Here is a 25,360-nt window from a genome sequence, read left to right on the forward strand (position 1 = left end):
GATATATACCAATGCTTATATATAAAGAATGCAGAGAACCAGAGGTGGGTTTATGGGGAGCATAATGCTCCCTGGTACCCCTTTTGTTGGCAAAGTTTGTTGGTTATTTAAGGAGTCATTGAACCAAGACTGTGATGAACCCCTTCTTAGGCAATCATTGGGCCTCCACTTATGAAAATTCTGGATCCGCCACGATGATAAAAAATCATAATAAGATTAAAAAACGTAAAAAAATATATATGTTTCTCATGTTAGAAGTATGAGACAAGTGGATATCGTAGAAAAATCAGTAAAAATGTAATCATGAGAAATTTCCAACACAGGTGGAATTAGTGTTATTTTGTTTACTTGGAACCAAAACGTCAAACTTGCTGACCTTACTGGTATCCTTTAGTGACGTAAAGCCTATATAACGGCGATGAGATAGACAAGATTAATTAAATAACTACTTTATTTCAACATTCTGGTCCAATGAACAATTAGCCCTATGCCTCATTGGGATGTAGTTATAAGTCTGCATTACAAAGCATTACTTTACACGATTAAAAGATTAAACTATATGGTAAAAAAAGAAATATATTTGACAATTGAACTCGAACCTTCAATAATATAGGTTGAGTTTATGGGTCACTTTGAAAAGACAATATAGATACATGAAACTCTGCAAACAGGATACACACACGCATGATCTTTTGTGATATTCATGAAGTTCGCCAAGGTCGTTTTACCGAATGGGCGATATCCGAAAATGTCCGCGGTAAGCACCTTTACATATTAGTTTCTATTTATTATGTTATATTATTCATATTTTTTCTCAATTAATGTATTATTCTTATTTCTCGTCAGTTTGGTCAACATAAAAATTACATAAAAAGAAACTTTTGTATATTTTGAACAGAATTAAGATTCATAATAGGAACTAGTACATTGTACTCTGGCATAATTTGATATATAGATTGAAGTAAAATATCGTTCTTATATTTTATAATTAATTATAACGGGATTATCGTCTATAACCTATATCCATTTAATACAAATGAAAGGTCTTAAGAATTATTAACCAAGTAAATACTTGACCTAATAAGTTATTACTTTCTGTTCGTCATTCAAGCTTGATTTTTGTTTTAAAGTCAATCTACCTAAAATGTAAATTTTGCTTATTACCATGAAAACTGTATGAGAGGTAGAAAATATTTTTGGTCAAAATAAAGACCAGGAACCATTGAGTGACCCCTGAAGGAGTTATTTTGTGTTAAATAATGACATTTTACTTTTTTTTAAAGTGTTTTTTGTTTATTATCTCAAAAACTAAAATAGCTATTTAGAAAAAGGTAGGTAGAGAATGTAAACAGCAAAAACAATCAAATACAAGATCTCCTAAAATGCTCATATACTGTCCTAAAAACAAATAGATGACCTCTTTAGGAGTTACAGCCTATATCTATATAGGAAAATGTGGTTTAAGTGCCCGGCAATTGAGACAATTCTCCATCCAAGTCATAATTTATACAAGTAAACCATTATAGGTCAAGGTAGGGCCTTCAACACGGAGTCTTGGCTCACACCGAACAGCAAGCATGATCTCTTTACTTATATTTTCGTGTCTGTTGTATACTTCGTTTTTCAAAGACCTTCTCTGTGAATTTACTGAAGAAATCTTAATCAAATATTTATAGATTATCGTTGATCATCTCAACGAGATTGATTTTCTCGCTTGAGCTGGAACAGCGAAAGTGAGAAAAGCAATCGAGTTGAGATGATCAATGATAATCGGTTTATCGCTATTTTACCTATGACGACGTTGTCAATTTCAATGTCAATTTCGTTAGCAACGCCACGTGGTCTCCTTAGTTTCTAGCGATAATTTTTCCATCTCAAGCTAGAAGCATGATATGAAAATGATCACAAAAAATATCAAAGGAAAAATGCACAAAATAGCGATAAAAGTTGAATATTCCTGATCAGATGACTCCAGCTGAAGCGGGTGCGAGATTTTCTCCCTTTCGCAGTTGATGACCCATCGGTGGCTTAGGCTGTTTTCTACTCTTTGGTCGGGCTGTTCTCTCGTTTATTCATAATTTTTTTTATAGTGTAGGTGTTATTCTACTATTAAACGACAAATTTGACAAGTTTACTTGTTTTACAATTATTTAGAAAATTATTTATAGATTGGCAAAAACTGGCAAATTATCAGCTACAAAATTGCCTTTTCCCCCCTATACACCTTAGTGTTGTATTAAGGTACTTGTTGGTCTCTTGTGGACAGTTGTCTCATTGGCAATCATACCACATCTTCTTTTTTATTTAAGGAATGACTATAATATTTTTTTCTGTCTATGAAGAAATAACATAAAAAATTTGGTGCATACTGAATAACGTGTGAAGCGGTTTATTTAACAGTGTGCACCACATTTTTTTATGTTATTTCGAATAGACAGAAAAAATATTACAGTCATTTCTTATAATTTAATTCTGAATTTCATTTTAAACCGTAGAAAACCATGAAAAAACGTTGATGACGCCACGGTCACATGACTAAATTATGTCTATGGGCTGATAACAAAATAACGTCAGCCAATCAGAAGACGCGTTACATCCAAAATTAAATTATATAGTATATAGAAAAAAATCTGAGACACGTGCCTATGATCATGAAATGACGTTTTTTTATGATTTTGTCACAATTATTTCCAAGCACTATTACACATATATACATGATGTACAACCGTATCATCAACTTCTGATCTAGAAAATAAGTGACCAAAACAATTGGATGACTCATGTAAGAATGATGATTTTTTGTTTGTTTATTCATGGTACTTATCTCAGAAATATTTAAAGTAAAGATAAAAAATGTATACAGTAAAAATGATCAGGAAAATAGTGTATACAAAAAAATCTATTATGACCGAAAATATATCCGGGCATATGATGTGTAAATATAAAAATGAAAGATGTGGTATGATTGCCATTGAGACAACAGTCTACAAGAGACCAAAATGACACAGACATTAACAACTATAGGTCACCGTATTGCCTTCAACAATGAATAAAGCCCATACCGCATAGTCCCCGAAATGACAATGTAAAACAATTCAAACAAGAAAACTAACAACCTTATTTGTATAATAAAGAAAAACGTCATGCTTTCCATCGAGGGCCTTGATTGGAATAAAAAAAATAGGAGTCCTTGAAAAAGAAAACATCCCGGAAACTATCAATTTTTATAATTGTACAAACCCTCCTGAAAAAGTTTTAAAAAAAAGAAGGATATATAACTGTATAAATATACTTATTGTATAGCAAAAATGAGCAGGTATACCAGAGCTGCAAAAATGCAAGATATGGGTTAAACCATTTGAAGACTTGTTATTCCTCAAAACTGACGATTGTTTTTTAAATGATTTGATTGTTTTGTTGGGTTTTTTTTTGTCTAAAAGATAGATATAAAAAGGATAATCTACGAAAATAAAACAACTGATTGCAATAAAGCAAAAAGTATACTATCAAAATGGCATGTGTTTACCAGCTGAGTAATTCAGATGATTCTTGTGAGACTCTTTTTTATTACTTTCAATCACTTGTATGTATACGTTTTATTAAAATAAAAAAAAGTTCCTAAAAAAAATTAACCTGATAAAAACAAGGAATAAATTTTCCCCTTTTATTTTTGAATTATCTTTCTTTGTACATTTTAAAAAAAACATTCCCGCGATATAATGTTGTTGAAAAAATGAAAAGAAGCGTTTCCTGGATTTATCTTTATCAGGAACGCTGAAAGCCGAATATTTGGAAGTCGAGGATGTATAGAAGCATAAAAGGTTGAAAAGCTTATACCGGTACAAAAAAGGACAAAAAAATATAGCCAAATCAATTTGATATCAACTTTGTCGGTGTAAGGGATTTTCAACAATTGCAAAATTTATGAACGGACAATTTTAGAAATATTTCAATATCCTACATGCAAAACTGGCATTTCAAATATGTTCAATCATAAGTAAGCACTATATATGTGATACGAATGCAAGGAATGAGGTTAAAGGTTAACATCGGTAGACAGAAATCATTGCCCCTACCACACTGGGACAAAAGTTGCCGTAGTATATAGATATGCTGAGGTATATGGTGACGGTTCCATATATATGCTGAATGTTAATACTTCAATAAAAAAACCTATATAACATCAATGAATTATTGGGCTGAAAGAAGAATAAATGAACAATTCAGAAAATTTAAATTCATTCAATCTAAGACTTATTAGAAGTTTTTGAAATTAATCAAGAAGTAAAACATTTCGGACAATATTATTTTTTTTAACATATCTAGCAAATTAATTCACACTAAATATATTAGCAAATGGTATGTTAGCCAAAATAAAGCTTCTGATGGAAAACTGTTTAATTATGTGAAATTAAAGCAGAATTTTGGTTATGAAAATTATCTTTCTTTAATTAAGGACTTTGATTTTAGAAGATCTATATACAAATTACGTATTTCTGCTCATAAGCTTCAAATTGAAGTTGGACGTTTTTCAAATATTCCACGAAATGAAAGAATTTGCAAAAAATGCTCATCTGGCTGTGTTGAAGATGAAATCCATTTTTTAACTAACTGTGAAAATTTTTAATCAGATAGAGATGCTCTCTTTGACTTTGTTTGCCAAAGAATTCCAAATTTTCTATACTTGATAACAGCATAAATTTATTTATTTATTAAATTGTGAAGACAATCAGGTCCTTAATGCTGTTGGTAAATTTATTAAAGTGAATATGAGTTAGTAATTGTATTGTTACTGTATGTAAAAAATGTTTGTATCTATGTATCTATGCAAATCAATATTCTTTTTCCTTATTCGTGTATGCTCTGTATGCCCCTTGTGGGCCTTTAATTGGAAATAAAAATATATGTTCTGTTCTGTTCTATATAAATGCAATGTATAACGAAATGTGTGTTTGTTAAATGCCTCTACCCCTTGGGATTCAAAATCTGACACCCAAGCGACAAATTATATTTTGAAGGAAATTGCCAGAGCTTTAAACCCAACTAATTTAAACTTAAAAGGGATAATTTGCTTAAACTCCATATCAGGAATTCATGTCTATATAAATCATACGGGAAAGAAACTTCAAACGTAGTTTTTTACCCTGAAACTTGCATATGACGCCTTAAAATCTACACCACGGAAAACTAGAGAGAGGTGTTTAGAAAACATAGCACTGACAACGTCTGCTTCTTGTTGCTGGAAATAGATTATGGTTCGGTTCCTTCCTTTCAATATATTATGGTTCGATTCCTTCCGTTCATACATTATTTTGGTATACTAACAATTCCTAAAAGAAAAAAAATGAAGCTTTAACTTGTCATTTACATTTTTCTCCGAAACCGCAACCCCGTGTCAAGCATACCAACACCCCGCATGTGGCGTTCTACACGGTGATATTAGTTGCCTAACTGTACATGCAAGACTTATAATATATTGTTGAATACTGCGTCTCTTGTTGTTTTCATTACTCGCGCGGGATATATTTTCGCGAATTTTACTTGATTGCTAAATTAGCGAAAAGTTTCACGTTTACAGACTCAGTATTATACATGTATTTGTAATGTGATCGATTTACGCAGGGGTTAGACCCTACATATAATATCGGTCATACATTAACTTTTAAACATGTCATATATTTTTTTAATTTCGGCCTTATTATGATGAAACTTGTGTGATTTCAGGTATCATATACAATATCTGTAGTTGGAGTTACTCCCCCGCTATATCCCCGGACATAATTCCCGCCCTTGTTAGGAGGAAACCTCCAACTATATATTTCTTTATGATTTCAGGTATCAGATACAATATCTGTAGTTGGAGTTACTCCCCGCTATATCCCCGGACATAATTCCCGCCCTTGTTAGGAGGAAACCTCCAACTATATATTTCTATATGATTTCAGGTATCAGATACAATATCTGTAGTTGGAGTTACTCCCCGCTATATCCCCGGACATAATTCACGCCCTTGTTAGGAGGAAACCTCCAATTATATATTTCTATATGATTTCAGGTATCAGATACAATATCAGTAGTTGGAGTTACTCCCCGTTACATTCCCCCGACACATGATAGAAAACATGAAAGACACGACAGTACTAGTAGTAAGCACCATGAGAAGAAGAAAACAGTCAAGAAATCATACTTCAAGAAGAAAAAAAGAGAAGAAAAAAGGGTACGGTTGTGTGGTTGTTGAACTAAAAATCATTGATCATTATAAAACGGCGTGAGAAATATTGTCAGATTTCATAATAACATCTGTCTGAACTTTTTTTAATGTTTCATTTTATTATATAAAAATGTTTTTCTATTACAAATCATGATGTATTGTTTTATGTGTACATGTTATGCTGCCTATCATGAGCCATTGATTGGAATAATAAATATTCTTATTCTTATTTAACAAAAATATGTGGTTTGTAACATTATTTTTTTATTGTCAAGTTTCAAATTTTACAAGATGAATAATATGGCTTGTGGACGACTAATTTAAGTACAAACTATCTTATAAAAAATATATTACATTAAAGAATAAATGCCGTGTAAAATTAAAAAAAAAAAAAAAAAAAATAAGAAAGTATTGCAGTCACTTTGCCCTTTACACTATGCAGAAAAGAATTACAGACATTTTGCCTATGAAAAAAAATGATAAAAAATAAAGAATCGTAATGAAATTATCGATTACAGGGATTTTCTAAAAATAATTGCTAGAATTTGCCTTTCACATATCCTAAATACTGCAGTATAAACTGGGGAGATTGAGGTTCTTCCTATATTAAGAAGTAGATATATTCGTATCAACATAGGTCAACATAGGTTGTTCGACTTGGTTTTTGCAATATATCTTATTTGTTTTTTTGTTTTTTGTTTCTTGTGTTTGATATACATCAGCAGGTAGTTTTCTCGTTTAAATTATTTGACATGCATTTCGAGGCCCGTAAAAGTCACTTACTTTGCTGTATGCATTTTGTTCATTATTGAAGGCCGTACGGTAGTATATAATTATTATTATAATCTTCATTTGGTCTCTGCAGAGTGACGAATTTTCTCATAGGCAATATTATCAGATTATTACATGGCATTTTTCATATCAGATGTATTATCAGGCCAAGGTTCAATATCAGTCCAAGACTGGCCGAAGAGAAGTACTTATGTTATATAAGCAAAAATAATCTATTTATTTTAAAAAAAAAAGAGAAGGGGTGGTAAAATATGTACCGATTATCAGGTTATCTGCGTGTTGATATCGTAAGCTATCAGCTGCGAGACATAATATGAAGCTTTTTGTCGAGTGAGCGGAGCGCATTTATCCTGCAATCAGCCAACTATTATACAAATTACAGGTATAACAATATGTTTTTGCTTTATTTGTACATGCACTACATTCAATATGCTTTTATTTTTAAAACACTCCGTCACATTGACATGTGAAACAAGAGGTAAATTGCAAAATACAATCACATACAATTAAAGAAATAAATAAAACAACTTAGAAATGAAATATTTAGAAAATTACCTTACTTTATATTATAATATTCTATTATTATAATATTTTAGTTAACTTTGAAATGAATAAAGACACATTTTTAAGAACGTTAATATTAGTCAATGACAGTAGTCCTTTCATTTTTGCTTCACTTGGATATTTCACATAGTACTCTGGAATATGCTGATTTCTGATATTTTTAATTAATTATCAGAAGTCGGGGAGTAACTCCAACTACTCATATTGTATCTGATACCTGAAATCATATAGAAATATATAATTGGAGGTTTCCTCCTAACAAGGGCGTGAATTATGTCCGGGGATATAGCGGGGAGTAACTCCAACTACAAATATAGTATCCTGTTACCCCGCTTCCATGTAGAGCACGGTGTAATGTGGATTTTTCTCCTTGCCAACCAGTTCATTTTAGGGTCCCCTTTAGGGTCCTCTTTAGGGTCCTCTTCGCGGTCCGCGTTTTAACTTTGTCGATTTCTTTTTAAAAAATAGAGATACATTTTGACAACGAAAGTTTCAAGTGTTGGGTGTAAATTTCGGGATAAAAACAACAAATGCACATTGTTGGAAAATATAAAATTTATATTTGTACTCGCTACGAAACAGGAGCAAAGCTCGGCGGTGCCTCGCTTTTCGTCCTGTTTCTAAAGTTCATACAAATAATTTTTATATTTTCCGACAATGTACATATTGTATTTTATCTATTTAACATGAACATACATCGCTTTTGAACTTTTCTTATGCAAAAATGAAGAAATGAAAACCATGTCTTTATTATATATGGAAGATAATATATTTATAATCCATTTCCAAAAGAGACATATAATACTGTATCATATATTATGAATGTTTTTGTTTCAAATATTACCATGCATTTATTGTCAGAACATAAATATGCATTTTTTAATCGTTTTATGAAACACTAAAGCTTTACATTGTTGATACAACTACTTGAGAAAAGAAAGATTTAATCTTTTACATCCATAAATTTCAAGATTGAAAAAAGAATAGGTTTTTCACTCGGTCTCCTATATTTACCTTTCTTTAGTTTCGAGTGTTTCAGGAGTTGAGTGGTCAAAGTTTCGATTTTTGCTTGTTATCAATGACCAATTTTATTGAAAATCACAGACAATGTAAACTTCATCGCTATGCGACTGAATTACACCTGTCAATCACCATGGTAACGTGAAAACTTTTGTCACCAAAGACACCTGTTCTGTAGTTATTTTACATCCGATTATATGACTCCTGCGAACTGATTTATATGAATTATAGAAAATTGATATCTAAATTGAAGTAAGATTTATCTCTGAGAGTATATAAATAAATAATCATCATAATTGTCTATTCTTTTGAAAGTCTGACGTCAGAGGCACCGCTATTAATGTGATATATAATGACTTTGGATCTAATTATCAGTTTCTACAGTTTTTCTTCATTTCGTGACCTATTTTTTATATAACAATTTTGATTCTACATCAGAATGATAATAGACGTTATGTTGCAATAAATATTATATCATTTGTGAATGGAAACAGTCGTAATCAGCTGTTACCGTTTTATGAATCAGTTATATTTTGTTTTAATCGCTATCTATCGATAAACATGTGTTGAAATAGATATTGGGTTAATTTTGTTGAATTTAACGAAAAATACCGTAAAACGTGAGCATTGGAGGACTATAAAACTGCAAAACTTAACAAAAATAATATATATTCCTGTCATCAAGGATTGTAGATGAAAGCGTTGGACCAGGCTACTTTTCGTTCGGAATGGGATGCACTCCAAGCATCCATGTTAACCAAACTGGTTTAGTGATTTGTCGCGAATCGGAGGACTCAAATTCACATATAGCATCCTATAGTGCAGCATATCATACTCGTGTGGTCAAATCTGACGGCACCACAGAAACCTCTTCTGGTGTGGCTGTCACTTCGCTAGATAAACAATCTGCTTTTAAAGAACTTATACCGGCATTAACACTGAAACAAGGAAACGAAAGCCTCAATATTGAGGCCCAAACACAAACTAGTATTAGGATCGAAATGAAGGTATGTTTAATACTGTTGTCGGTAGGCATTTTATATGCGGATCAAACACTTAATTTCTAATTAAAAACAAAAACAAAAACAAACAAAAACAAAAACAAAAACAAAAACAGCATATACACATCAAATGGCGAATTTGATTTTCCTTTATTACCCAAATAATCAATATAGACACATAAATCCAAATTAACCGACCTTGATTAAGTTGTGAAAAACTTCTGAATTTTGAAATGTTACAATGATTGGGTGTTTGTTGCTAATGCATGTCCCAACATTGACTAGTATCATCGTAAGGCATGTTCATACGACATGAAAGTCGTAACAAGGTATAGTGACATACCGCTATGGCATGTCGAAGTTTTTTAATTTATGTAAAGGAATATTTGTATATTTATGTAAAAATAAGTACAAACACATGCACGTAGAATTGCAGTTGACGCAAACAAGTTAAGTTTCAGAATGAACAACTTGATTAAAATAATGCTCATTCGGATTTGAAAAAAAACAAACAAACAATGGTTTACTTTTAAAAATTGTGACTTGGATGGAGAGTTGTGTCATTGGCACTCATACAACATCTTCTTATAAAGGACATAACCAGATTTAAATACATTAAATTTGTAGATTTGACAAATACTCACCTAGACTTCCCGGCTTTTGATTCAAAAGATAGATTTATATATTCTTACATTTCAAAAAAATATTTTCGCGTATGTTCTAATTTTAAAGCAAACAGATTTATTTTTTTTCAAAATCAGAATATTCTTTTACACGACAAAATTGATCGGTGCCACTTAAAGAAGGTTCGTCGTCAAGGATAGTCCGTTTTGATATCGCAAAGCCAATAGCCAGTACTCCTGCCTGTCACGGTTGACCTTAAATATCATAGCTATGGTCATTTTCTATAAACCAAATTTTCATAAAATGTAGTACTAAATTTTCTAACACAGGCATAGATGACCCAGATTTAAACCACTTTTGGGGACTTATTGTTTACGTAATTGATTTATCTTGCAACGTTTTTTCGAGCCCCAATGATTATATTGAGGGTTATGTCAGTAGTGTGTTTATTTTCATCTGATGTTTTCGTCTTCATCTGATGTTTCGTCTTCAGTTGATGTTTCAGTCTTCATCTGATGTTTTAGTCTTCATTTGATGTTTTCGTCTTCATCTGATGTTTCGTCTTCAATTGATGTTTTCGTCTTCATCTGATGTTTTAGTCTTCATCTGATGTTTTCGTCTTCATCTGATGTTTCGTCTTCAGTTGATGTTTTCATCTCCATCTCATGTTTTCGTCTTCATCTGATGTTTCGTCTTCATCTGATGTTTCGTCTTCATCTGATGTTTCGTCTTCAGTTGATGTTTTAGTCTTCTTCATATGATGTTTTCGTCTTCATCTGATGTTGTCATAGTTATCTGATGTCATCTGTTTCTGGTAATGCAGAATCGACCCATGTTCAGCCTCTTTATACGTTGTATAATACTTCCTGTTTGCCGAAAACATTATTTCTTTGAAATAAATAAATAAGGTATTTCACCACTCTTCATCTGATTTTGACATACTGAGTAATGCGCGTTTTTTTTACTTTCGATGGTCTATTTCCGGTTGTCCAATGTGACGTACTAACATGAAATATTCATCATATTGATCGGGATATATAATAGTCTCAGATATAGTTATAGTAGAGCTGTATACCTTAATTGTTATAATAATTATGATTTATCTTGTCATTAATATCATTCATTTCATAATTATTCATATTAACATCATCATTTGGCATCATCGCATCATGCAGCCGTCGTCGTCGTCGTCGTCGGGGGTTCACATCTAAACTTATTAGAATATGGTTCTTCGCGTATGACTATGCTAACATCAGGCATTTCCCTGGGAAAAAAATATGCGCAATTCTTATTATTGCAATCTTTGCGCCGAATCATATCATATACAATTTATTCGATCATTATATCGTTCTGTAATAAAGGTAAACAGTTATAAAGCATTCAAAACCCTACGTGTGCATGCAGTTATTTGTGAGGCAGATTTGTATAAAATTGAAAATGAAAATGGGAAATATGCCAAAGAGACAACAACCCGACCAAAGAGTAGAACACAGTCGAAGGCTTTATGCTTTGTTTTTTTTAATTTTATTATTCATAAACTGTGCAGGTATTGGATCTCCAAAATAATTGTGCTGAGTAATATGCAGAAATAAATAATGCCCCTTTAATAATGTTGGTTAACTCAGATAAAATCATTATGAAGCTAGCTCTGTTTTATGTCATCAAATATTTACCAAATAAACTATGCGTGTAGCAATAGGCATTGTAGATTTTTCAGGAAATTAAAATGTATTGATTTAAAAAAAAAATGTTTCATTAGGAAAATGATAGCATCTTCGTCTATGTAACAGCTGTTTTAATTAAGAAAATGATATTTGTAATCTTGGGTAATTTGTTTATGAAAAAAAGCACATGTGGTCTAATGACAAATACACTAGGTTGATGGTAATGGCTGCGGATCTGGAATCTGAGAAGAAAAATGGGATTGAAACTATTTGGGATTATATAGCGACAGTACTGTTGTTACACAATTTATAGATAAACGGAAGTAAACGCCAACATGACAGCAATCTAGCAACACATATCAGTATCATATATAGAGCTGTTGCTTGAAGTCTTCTTCTTCTTAAAAAAATACACTCTATGCAAACATATTATTGTGTTCAATTTTGACTATAGGGTATGGGCTTTGCTCATTGTTGAAGGCCATACGGTGATCTATAGATATTAATTTCTGTGCCATTTGGTCTCTTGTGTAGAGTTGTCTCGAGCTCATTGGCAATCATACCACATCTAATTTTTATATAAACTTACATTTGCATCAAAATACCAAAGGCTATAGGACTAAAACTAATGTCTAATTGACACGATACGACAGGATACCATAACAATTGTAAAAGCTATTTATTTTATGGTCTCGCTCGTTACCAGCTCCTCATGTTTGTTATAAAGACCTGATTCTAACAGGTAAACTGCTGCAACTTGTTAAAAATCAATGTTTTGTATTGACAAAGGGATACACCACAAGACAATGCAAACAAATTGTAACATTAATTTGTTTTTAATAACGGCAATACAAATATGACGGATCTATGCCAGGTATGTCAAGGTTAGGTACTTTATATACTAGTACCCAACTTTAGTGTTTGTATAATATGGAAACAGGTTAGTAACGTTTTAGTCAATACAGCCCAATAAAGGAAGACAAAAACTTCAAGATATTATTTTTATAGATATTCAAGAACTGATTAAAGTATTGTTTTTTAGTTTTCCTTTAAAATCTGTTTGTACTATTTCAATTAGTTTTGGTGACGGGAACCTTGGTAGTGTCTGAAATGTCTTCACGTACGATTTAGGGCTGTTTCTTATTGCATATATACCGTATGGGAGCCTCGATGTTTTGGTTTTTTTCTTACATTTCAGTTGCTGCCTCGTTTTCCTCTCTATTCATAGATATTGGTTAATCACTCGACCGTGATCTCCTTTATCGTGGATCGTCCGGAACATGCACGAAATATTTGCCTCTGGACGTTAAGAACCAAACAATAAATCAATTAACATGCACGAAATATTTGCCAATGGAATTTAAGCACCCAACAATGAATCAATCTCCATAATCATGGTTTATTGATTCGTAAAATAAAGTTGGACACTGACAGCTATGTTCTTGAGGTTTAATAACTGTTAGTATGAAATCGGCGTGTGCTCGTGTGATCGGTTGATTTCTGAGTATGATAATCGTACTCTGTTTATGATTGTAAAGGCTTGGTATAGTCAAATGCCACTTGTAAGCCAGTTTGTCCTTGACCCTATAGGGTCAATATTTGAGTAATAATGATAGAATTGAGGAAGGCACAACAATTGAGACGATCATGGCTTTATTTTCCTCATTTTCTTTTTTTTTTTATAAAGTTTTATAAATTTCCAAATATTCTCAATTGCATATAAGTTTTGCTTCTAGCTTTTTCGCAAATAGTTATGTGATGCCTCAACAATGGATACCACCTGTTAACACAATCCTAGGTTTTAGTGATCATGAGGGTTCATTCTAAGTCACATTGAAAAAAATGAACCTTATTGAACCCCAAAATATTGATAGCTTATCAATTTGATGGATAATACATAAAAGTTATTTCCAAATATAGCGATTTGTTGTGTCTTAATACGGTCCGTTCAAGTGTTCTTATTTGAAAGAAAGACGCATATAGCTCTTCTTCAGGTTAATATATAATTCATTTGCTATTTATAAAGTTGACAAGAAAATGGATAAGGTTTGTGATCCAAATTGTCACTATATTTCCGACGGAAACTTAAACTTTCGCATCCGTAAGTTTTTATTACAACAGTAATATGTTGTTGTAGGATGTTCGTCAAATGCCTTTTTGTGTAAGGACCTTCCTATAGTATTAAAAAGGTCAACGTCCGAAAAGATTAATATACGTTTTTTTCATATTTGTTTTACAAATGTCTTAAGCGATCCCAGCACAGAAAGTCAAACAATTAATACAATGTTTTATGTCCGTGGTCTGCTTAAATCATGATACTCTAAAAAAAAAATAACAATAGTACATTATAAGGATTTAAAGAATTGTATTTTAATACCATATGAAATCAAGGTCTTGTATATATATCATGTATTGTTAGTGCATTAGTCCCAGATGAAATAAAGTTATGAGAAATTTAAAAATTAATTCAATTTAAAAGAGGCGTGATCCAAGTTCAGACAATAGTATTAATACAATGTATAAATGAAATATAGATATATGTAACAGCAAGTCATAAGTAAATTCTATGGATACCATAAGATTCTAAGTATATTCGGTGTCTTCTCATTTATCCAACTTTTTAAAATAAGGCATTCTCATTTAGCCAACTTTTTATTTTTGTTAATTATTGGGTTGTTTGTTTAGTAATAATAAGGTGTCTTTCTAAATTTTGACACTAAATTTGTTCCTGTATGTTTTTATATTATCCAAAAAATATTATATAAAAATAGGCAATGGTAAACTTGTTACATTTTATTTTTAAATAAAATTTAGTATATATTAAATAATCAATAAATTTTTCATCAATTATAAAGAAGAAACCCAAAAATCAGTAATATTTTTATTTTAACATTTAAAAAAATGAATGTACTGAACATTCACGGTGTGCTATTGATATTTCTGTGACAGTATCTTATAAACCATGTGCTTTTGATTTTATGTGTACTAGAACACAGCCGCGAAATCATTCAGTTAAATCTGCGAAAATAAAGTGTATTTGCTTTCTACTATCAATTTTTAGTTAAAAAAGGTATCAAAAGTTATAGGTACTTTGGGACAGGACCATTACTATAAATAAACTTATAATGTAGAGAGTCTTATAACAACAACACTTTAGGTACTGCTGCAGAATTTGTATTGACCTCTGGTCAAGGGAAGCTAGCGAAATAGTACGGAACTGTTAGTAATTTATTAATAAACTTGTAATTTTATATCCGGACGCCTTTATTTTCGTTTTGCTCCCAAAATAACACAAACGGAATAATCATAAGAGAGGATGTTAATGCGACTATACGTGGTGCCTATAGAACGTTTAATAGTATAGATATATATAGTTAGAATTTTGTTCTGTTCAGTCTTTGTGTAGTAAAATGTATTCAACTTATGTTTTGTCCCATTTGGTCAGAAGAACCAAAAAAAAAAAAAAAATAAAGAAAATCTGTTACACAAAAAAGCTCCATCTCATTGACAAATCTCTTCATGAATAAATGTGCGATTGATATTTTTCTATTTAGTTCACATTTTAATAAACGGTTAAAAAACTTTAAAATACTTTCAAATGATTAAAATTACATTGTCAGTTGCACATTTTCACATGCTATGCTAAATAATACTACAGGAAATTTAATCCGGGTATAGGTATAATTTTCAGTCTTATTTTTCACCCGTCATTCAACCCAAACTCTAATTGAAAAACCCTTTGTTCTTGATTACCTTTGATCTCATCTATCCAACTTTTTTTTTTACCTTTACAACCTAAAATTTTAAAAAGTTGGATAAATGAGAATGAACCGTATATTCTATGATTACCATTTCCTTCTAAACTCATATTGATACCATCTGAGACTACTATAACAGTTATAGTAGTCTCAGATACCATACACATATACAGCACCATTATTCCAAATAATAAATAAGTATATATATACTAGTACACATGCACTCAAATATCACCAAAAACAAAAACAAAACAGTGAACAAAGGACGGGATCTGATAAAAAGTGTATAGAAAATATATCCGATGCCAATAATATTAACGTTTATTCAGTTTATTCTGTTTTCATCTTGTTTGAATTGTATCGTTTGAATTCAGTGCACCTCTACAGTTGTTATTTCTTTGTAATCCGTAATAAGATGTGGTATAATTCCCAATGAGACAACTGTCCAATGAGACCAATGACGTAGACGTTTACACATGTTGGTAAACAGGTTAAATTAAAGCCTTCAACAATGATCAAATCACAAACCCCATAAGCTACTTAAAGGCCCCGAAATTACAAATAATAAACATTTCAAATATAAACTAACGGCCTGATTTATGTATAAAACAAATCAAATAAACGAAAAAAAGATATAATGTAATGTGAGGTAAACAAAAAACCACACTGAGTTACAGTCTCCTGACTTGGGACAGGCACACACATAATGTCGCGCGGGGTTAAACATGTTACCAAAAACTCATTTACGGGAGCCCTACCCTAGCCTGGAACAGTGGTGTAATAGCACCATATAAGAACAAAATATAAAGATCAGTTGCTCATTGTTGGAGGCCGTACGGTGCCTGGATATGTTCCGTTTATACTTTGATTATAAGACATTGTAGTATATGTCTTCGCTTCGTCGTACGACCCCCAGTCATAGTCGCTAAATAGAAAAGTAGACCCTTTTAATATACAAATGTATTTTTTTTTAAATCGAAGCACACACAAAAATAAAGAGAGAAAAGGAAAAAAAAAGGGTCACAACTATTAAGGAGGCATACACATATTGAGTTGTCTTCATATCAGATGCATATAGCTCGTTACCATATATATCTAAAAAAAATATATATATGACGTTAACAAAAATTTACTAGTTCTAAGCAGAGACATATATATATGTCTCTGTTCTAAGCAAAACAAAATTTGAAAATAATAGATTACCAGGATTATAAACAATTCTCCCTATGGTTTTATTTGTTATTTCAGTACATATATAGACAGCAATGGTATGTCTACAAGGCATAAAGTAATAAATTAAAATAAGATTTAAACGTTAAAAAAATAAACATATTGCGCTAGGTGAGAAAAGTTTACATTACGGAATTTACAACCGTAAACATTCTAAAATTAATCACTCCATCAGATGGGGACAACTCGACTGATTCAAGCGTCAGCAATAACATGTCATGGTAAACTAGCTGTATGTTGATTGTTCATAAGCAGAGTAAGTAATCACACACTTGTTTTATATGAACGATATGACGATTAACTCCTATAACCACAGAAAGATGACCCAATGCAATCAGTACTGTTGATCATCATCTTTTGACTCCACTGCTCCAGTCTACACTGGCATCACGGAAATGATTATTGACCACAGGAGGTTGAAATCCTATCAATGACGGTCTATAAATATGTCAACTCTACGAGAGAAGCTCTACTGTGATAGTCGAGTTGACATATTTATAGACCCTCATTGATAGGATTTCAACCTCCTGTGTTATTGACAAACCTGAGCAAGATCACGCAAGATCATTCATGAGGGTTCATTCATGAGTTACAGGAATTAAGCTGTCAGATGTAAGGCAAATTTCTCTCTCTTAACACATTATGTAACAGACTTCTAAAAAATCTTGTTCCATGGTGGTTCTATGAAGAAAATCTGCTGAGTCTATTAGTATAGGAAGTCCCTGTTCTGACTTCTGACTATATTTCTATTTAATTACAAAATACAAAAAAATATTTGTTGTTTTGTGCAAAAATTTTGTTATCAAATACTATATCTTCAGATCTCCCCTTTTCTAAAACTGAGTACTTTAACTGTCAGATTTAAGTTCACTTTTAATTTGTGTGAGCTTACTCAGGGACGTATATAGATATATAAGTCCTTGGCTTACTTGATATAAATTTATTTCAAACTTTACACTATTGTTGTAATTTAAAGTAAAAGTAAGGGTTTCTGTTAGATTTTGAAATGTTTTCCCCATTTTTTATTTCCAGTGTTATGGAATTTTATTCGTCACCATCACTATTCTACATAATGCTTGCATCAAAATACTACAGTTTGTCACTTGTATTGTGATTGGTGATTGAAGGCCACTTTTAATTTTTGAAAGGTTTTTGGTTTGAAGTTTCAGAGTTATAGAACTTTTAACAGTTATACTAAATAGGTAATATTTAAGTACCTCAAGAAATTCTCTTGAAACTTTTTCTACAGGCCATTTAACTTACTTCTGATTGAAAACCTGCAAATTATTAGATCAAATTCCTGCAACAATTCCAATATGCATTTAGGAGGATGACTCAGTTGATTTCATCATCCGATCGCTCAAATTTCAATGACAAAAAATCTACGGAATAAAGCCTGCAACAGCTATAATTGTCATATCATCGAAAGGATATGAATGTTATTAGTTATTCAGATGAATTATTTGGAGATGAGTGCAAACACAATCTTTACTGAAATATCGCCAAATTACGAATACTTCGCCTTAAATCAAAACACGAGTTTTTTCTTCATATTGACCTTTGACATTAATGAACTAGAACATAATGAATTAACTTGTCATGTACAAGGAAAGAAGCTGTTCAGTGACTCATTGCATTTCTGACTTATTTATATTAGTGTGTGATGTTTTAAAATTATGCCCTCGGGCAAGGTTTAATATATGAAAACCGAGTCGACAGGACTTTTGCTTTTTGTTTACTAACTTCAGGGCATCATAGTGGAAGACTTCTTAGTTTTGCAGGCAAGTCTTCATTTGTTTTCTTTTTCCTTTCTGTATATATTTTGGGCATTATTTACTTCTGACAGCATGCTCCCTTGTACATGTTTTTTTATATATTTGTTACGTCGCATATTCAATCATGAATTATTGAGTCATTTGAATGATCTCTGTAAAAGTTTCTGGACTTAAAAAATTGAACTGTAATAAGAAACAGAAGGGTAGCATTTAAAGTATTTAAGCAGGGTCTACTGTTGAAAATGTTTATCACAAAACATCTACCTTTGATGGCTAAACAGGGGGGGGGGGGGGGGGTCAAAAGCCAAATGGGGACTAGTTTTCCAATTTGTGTTCAGATGAGTGACATTTTTCTAGTCTTAAATTTTATTTCAATTTTGAATTTCTATTTTATAGTTGAAATGGAATATTTATAAGTTAATGAAAAAAACATGATGTTTCAAAAGATGGATTGTATATACACAACAAGTTCTCAAGCTTATATAAGTCGGTTTCAAGGCTACTTACTTTTTTAAAACCCAAAATAGTAATATGGTTCTACAATTATAGCAAAACTTGTTTCATTTGTTTGTGCTATTTTAATTAAAAAGACTTTGCAAAATTCTTTTCCTTTTTAACACTATACATAAATAACTCAAACGTTACTTTTTGGGGGAATAATTTGATCTGTTGTCTCTAACCAAATCAGAAGAACTTTTCATTTCTTTTTGTCTCTGTTTAAATTATATCAGGCTCATCTCAGTGTATGAGGTTATCTAATGAAACACTCATCAATTAGATTATAATACAGGTGTAGCTCATAAAGTATATAAGATATGTAAGTCCTGACCTGGACATATTTGCCACTGGACATTAAGCAACCAATAATCAATCAATTTTGAAAAATACACAGTTTGTAAGATATATTTTCAGTAGGAGATATCTTATGGTTGGTTCTTATCTATAATACATAATCAGATATGTTATAAATCACATGAATATACTATATCATATTAACCTTTTAAAAATCTTATGTTTTTTTTTCTAAAAGATACTTTTTTAAAAGACTTAATAAATACATCTTGTATCACATATTTCTCATAAGTTTATTAAGATATTTTATGAAATTTTTATTTGATATGTGATATGATCATAAGATTTGTAATAATTTTTTATAATTTAAATTTAAGTCGAACCTTGACCTCATTTGTATAGTGCATTGATCAATGTAAAGTTTTTGTTAATAAGTCATTTTCTCAGTTAGTATGTCAGTTGATCTCTTGAATTTTTATATGGCGTTGACTCTTTTTGATATATCTGACGTTGACTCTTTTTGATATATCGGTCATCCTACCTTGCTATTAATTCGATTAGTTTGCAAACTACCGTAAGAAGTAGATCAAATACATGTAATTAAATTAGTTTGCCAATTACATGTACAGTAAGAAGTAGGTTAAACATAGAATTATTGTAAAAGTGCAAATATAAAAATAAGATCCAATAATAAAATTGAGACAACTCTCTACAAGAGACCAAATGATGCAGAAATTTTAAGTGTGGCCCAATTCAAGTAAAGCATATGCAAGACACCAGAGTTTGTTGACTGGCTAGTAGAAGGTCTCAATCCAAGCATAGCTAAGAGACATTTCAGCTTGTCAACTCCTGCCAATGGTAAGTCTCAATCCAAATAAATTAATTGCACTTTTGGTAACAAAATTTTTGTCATAGTCTCATTATGCATTATATGGTAAAAACTTTTAAATGCTTATATAAAGAGTATCTGTCCTTTTTTTAAGGAATCTTTGATTTTTTTTATATTTTAAAGTGGCATAACCGATATTTATACTGTTTATTCATTTTTTTTTGTGGGTATCAATTTTCTTGGATGGAGAAAAGTTGTACTTTTATGAAAAATTTGATTTGGTGTATTAAAGTCAAAGTCTGCATAGAAGCCAATTTGGTGTATAAGTCAAAGTCTGCATAGAAGCCAATTTAGTGTATAAGTCAAAGTCTGCATAGAAGCCAATTTAGTGTATAAGTCAAAGTCTGCATAGAAGCCAATTTAGTGTATAAGTCAAAGTCTGCATAGAAGCCAATTTAGTGTATAAGTCAAAGTCTGCAAAGAAGCCAATTTAGTGTATAAGTCAAAGTCTGCATAGCCAATTTAGTGTATAAGTCAAAGTCTGCATAGAAGCCAATTTGGTGTATAAGTCAAAGTCTGCATAGAAGCCAATTTAGTGTATAAGTCAAAGTCTGCATAGAAGCCAATTTGGTGTATAAGTCAAAGTCTGCATAGAAGCCAATTTAGTGTATAAGTCAAAGTCTGCATAGAAGCCAATTTAGTGTATAAGTCAAAGTCTGCATAGAAGCCAATTTAGTGTATAAGTCAAAGTCTGCATAGAAGCCAATTTAGTGTATAAGTCAAAGTCTGCATAGAAGTTAATTTAGTGTATATGTCAAAGTCTGCATAGAAGCCAATTTAGTGTGTAAGTCAAAGTCTGCATAGAAGTTAATTTAGCAAATTTGAACTTGGTTGAACATTTAAATTTGTTAATTAACTTTGCCCATGAAATCATGAAAATTGGTATACCACAAAAAAATAAGGGACGACATCAAAAGATTGATGTAGGATTAAAAAAACCTTAAATCAAATAGTTTGGGGGTGGGGGCTTAAAATTCTATTTTTTTTATCCTACATTGAACTTTTGATGTCGTCTCTAAAGAACCACAGTTTTTTGTTACATTTTCTGTCTATTTAGGAAAATCTATAAAGTTTGAAAAAAGAAAAGACAAAACTTTTGTACATAGCTGCAGATGCTCTAGTAGGAATTAATTATATAGAAAATGTATTTGTTTTTCCGTTTCCATGGGTATTTTTAATTTAATCATACTCTAGTATGATGATGGTGGTAGAATAATAGTTTATCATGATGGATTTATGTGGTTGTTAATTAACTATTAGTAACTGTCAATAATAAGTAACAGGTTAGCCTCAGTTCTCAGGATATCATCTACACAAGGTCAGTATTGATTGTCGGTCATATAATATTTTATAATTTTAAGATATAGAATAGAAGGATAAAGTTTTCTGTTGAAATGCAAAAAGTGCCAGTCGAAACCTACTGTTTCTATGCATTTTTTCATGTAATTTCCCCCTAAAATTATAACCCTCAGGACCCTGGTTCCCTTCCAAAAAAATGCATGACGAAACTTGCCTTTGCACAAATCTTTGTCAAAACTGTTCTTGTCATGGTATATTGATGCAATTATTTTTTAAGTAATTTTACAAGCAAACAACAGTTCAAATGTCACAGTTTTCAACATATTTTTTTGCTCCTGGTGTTCCTGAAGAAAAGAAATTCCAGAAGAAATTAAAAGAAGGCACAAAAAAATAAATAAAGATTTGATAAGTCACAGTTTATTTGATATATTTACTATTTGCTTACTACATCATACATGTATATGATTTGAGAATTAAAAAATAAACATATAAAGGAATTAATTATATCTTCACACCTTTAATATGTTTTGATAAATGAATCTGTTTCCATGGTAATTTTTGGGGCAGCTGACCTCATTATCACATTATTATCACATTTCACTCCTTGAAAATTAGAATAATTCAATTTGTTGGACATTGTATTGAGCTAGCCCAGTTCTTGTTGGTAAATATTGCCACCATCGTAGTGACATATACAACAATTGGAATAATGTTTGATTAAAGTTATTTTTGCCGATCGTAAATTGTGGAAGAATCATGAAGTTAGCAGTAAGTAAATTTTAATTTAAATTTTCAATAATAAAAAAATAAAACACACTTAGTCTAGTGGATAACTTACTTAAAAAAACTTTGATAAAATCTCAACCTTAATATGTACTTTTAGTTTTGATAAATAAACATGTGCAACATTTATGAATGATAAGCAGTCATTTAGTACTGGAAAAGATTCAAAAACAAAATAAAAATGTTGTAAACAAATATTTCATTAAGGCAAATGAGATTGTGTCATCTGATGATTTAAACATTCTTGTTGACTTTTTGTCAGTATTGTCAGTAAGTCTTGAAATAATATTCTGTACAGAGAAATCTGTAAGAATAGGAGAAATATCTATTAAAGAAATTGCATATGATCCTGTCCTGTCAATGTTTTATTTGACATTTACAGGTTTGCTTATGGTTTTCTTCAATGCAGTTTTAACATGATTTGATAAAAAAAGAAAATTAAGCTATTATTTAAAATAAAAAAATAAGTTGTAAAGAAGTTTAGTTCACTGCTCTTCAGGTCATTGTTCTTATTTCCTTGTAATCAATAGTTTGAATGAGTGATTGTAGTAATTGTTAATATTATCAGATGGAGTTACTTCCCCTTATAAATTGAAACTTCTTTGAAAATTCATTTAGAAAAGGGAAAAGAAACAAGTTTATCAATAGTCTTCTCTTAAATGTGGCCTAGGTGGTAGAGTGGCATGGGTGGCAGAGTGGTCCAATTAGTCTAACTACAGTATCACCAGCTATAGCTTCCACCACCTTTAAAAACTGACCATAAAATAGCACACAATATTGTTGATAGTGGTGTTAAACACCAATCATTCTATCAAACAAACTTATCCTTAACTTGTTATCCTTGATGGTCTGTTATTGGCTGGTTACAAGGCTAAGTCTCTATCCAGCATATTATTTCTAGTGGCAGTCCAAATTTCTGCCGCTATCGGGCATATTATTTCCAGTGGCAGTCCAAATTTCTGTCCCTATCCAGCATATTATTTCCAGTGGCAGTCCAAATTTCTGTCCCTATCCAGCATATTATTTCCAGTGGCAGTCCAAATTTCTGTCCCTATCCAGCATATCATTTCCAGTGGTAGTTTAAATTTCTGCCGCTATCAAGCATATTATTTCCAGTGGCTGTCCAAATTTCTGTCCCTATCCAGCATATTATTTCCAGTGGCAGTCCAAATTTCTGCCCCTATCCAGCATATTGTTTCCAGTGGATGTCCAAATTTCTGCCCCTATTTAGCATATTATTTCCAGAGGCAGTCCAAATTTCTGACACTATCCAGCATATAATTTCCATTGGCAGTCTAATTTCTGCCCCTATCCAGCATATTATTTCTAGTGGTAGGCCAAATTTCTGCCTCTAGCTAACATATTATTTTCAGTGGATGTCCAAATTTCTGCCCCTATTTAGCATATTATTTCCTGTGGCAGTTACAATTTCTGCCTCTATCTAACATATTATTTTCAGTGGTAGTCCAAATTTCTGCCTCTATCTTAACCTATTATTTCCAGTGGTAGTCCAAAATTCTGCCTCTATTTAATTAACATATTATTTCCAGTGGTAGTCCAAATTTTCTACCCTTCATTCCTGATGTCCTATTCTGGCAGAACCTACATATTGCTTTTATTGTTTATAGCTTCTCGTCTTGAATATGCCTCAAATGATTGTTACTGTATTTTAAGTAACATGTCACACTGACACTACTTATTTCATTACCTTATAAAACACACAGTTAACTTTGTAAGTACTGAGAATAGAGGAACAGTCAGTGTCATTGTAAGAATTTCAGATAAGTCAAAAAAGGGGGATGAACATCTAAAGATTCAAATGACTTTTATAATGATCAAATTTTTCATTTATGCTTTAAGAAGTAGTGTATTCACTTGATTTATCCATGAAAAAATTGTATCATCTGTTTACATGATGGCAAACATTACATATAGAATAATAGGTAGTTGAGTTTTTGATACTGACTATATCATGTGGAATATCTAGGCGAGCCTGTTAGGGCGAGTTAAGATATTCAACATGATATAGTCAGTATCAATAACAAAACTACCTTTTATTCTGTTTATAATACAGCCAGTACGTTGATACTCGAAAATATAAGGCAGTAAGATTAAAGGGAAAATATATGAATTACCGATAAAATCAGTTATTACCACATGGATTTTCAGTGTTTTTTTTATAATTTACACCATCACTGGTAGAAAAGTTCAGTGGCTTTTAACATGAAAACAAGTCACACATGGTGATAACCAAAATGGAGGGCATTTTATTGAATAATCGATTCACTCTTTTTACTATGTCAATTATGCTGTATGTATCATGATTTGTTTTATGAAATACTGCAAGGACAAGGTATGATAAGGGCTATTTTTGGCCCCCTCTCCAAATAAGTTTAAATTGATATCAATGATGGTCTTAGTGTAGACACTTGAAAATATAATGATTTTATTGTGTTCCGGTGAAAGGAAGGTTGCCTAGCAACGGTTTTTATGAAGAATGAAAATTATCACATATTAATTGCTTTATCAGTAAAAAATTTAATATTTGCAAATGATATTGTTTGTCCAAGAAGAACTTGAAGTCACAAATGAAAATACCCTTTGATTAGCACTTTAGAAACCTATTTACACCATGAAAAACAAGTGTAATTAGTAATTAACATAATGAAGAGAAGTAATTTACACTTGGACTTACTATGTATTCAGCGATTCACACCTTTATAAAGTATATTTCCTGATATATTCTGTGTTTTACACTAGGATATGCAGTGTTTTCAGCAATTTTGCAGTGTTTTTAATTATTTACATTATAGCAGGCAATACATTCAGTTCTTTGGCCTATGAAAGAGGGTTTAGATTTGGTGGTAGGGGTTCTTATTTCTGTATTAAGTTAAGGTTAGGCCTTTTTTCTCTCTATTATTTTGTGTTGGGATTGCTTCCCATAGAAAATGTGGTAGA

The 25,360-nt window shown here is 31.4% G+C and overlaps 1 protein-coding gene across 5 annotated transcripts in view; it reads left to right on the plus strand.

Annotated features, from left to right (window-relative positions):
• The first annotated feature begins 594 nt into the window (after positions 1 to 594).
• Positions 595 to 25,360, plus strand: part of LOC134716333 (high affinity cAMP-specific and IBMX-insensitive 3',5'-cyclic phosphodiesterase 8B-like) — a 121,570-nt gene continuing 96,804 nt past the window's right edge. The window contains exons 1-2 of one of the 5 annotated variants that reach the window (XM_063579258.1): positions 595 to 757; positions 6,056 to 6,217. In XM_063579258.1, the coding sequence (XP_063435328.1) occupies positions 704 to 757; positions 6,056 to 6,217 (216 nt within the window). In that variant the 5' untranslated portion in view covers positions 595 to 703. Of the gene's footprint in view, positions 758 to 6,055; positions 6,218 to 8,992; positions 9,595 to 25,360 lie in introns of those variants that run through there. The other 4 variants (XM_063579254.1, XM_063579257.1, XM_063579253.1 and 1 more) reach the window with 4 other exon arrangements.

Source organism: Mytilus trossulus, chromosome 4, assembly GCF_036588685.1.
Source record: "Mytilus trossulus isolate FHL-02 chromosome 4, PNRI_Mtr1.1.1.hap1, whole genome shotgun sequence".
Taxonomy (NCBI): Eukaryota; Metazoa; Mollusca; class Bivalvia; order Mytilida; family Mytilidae; genus Mytilus; species Mytilus trossulus.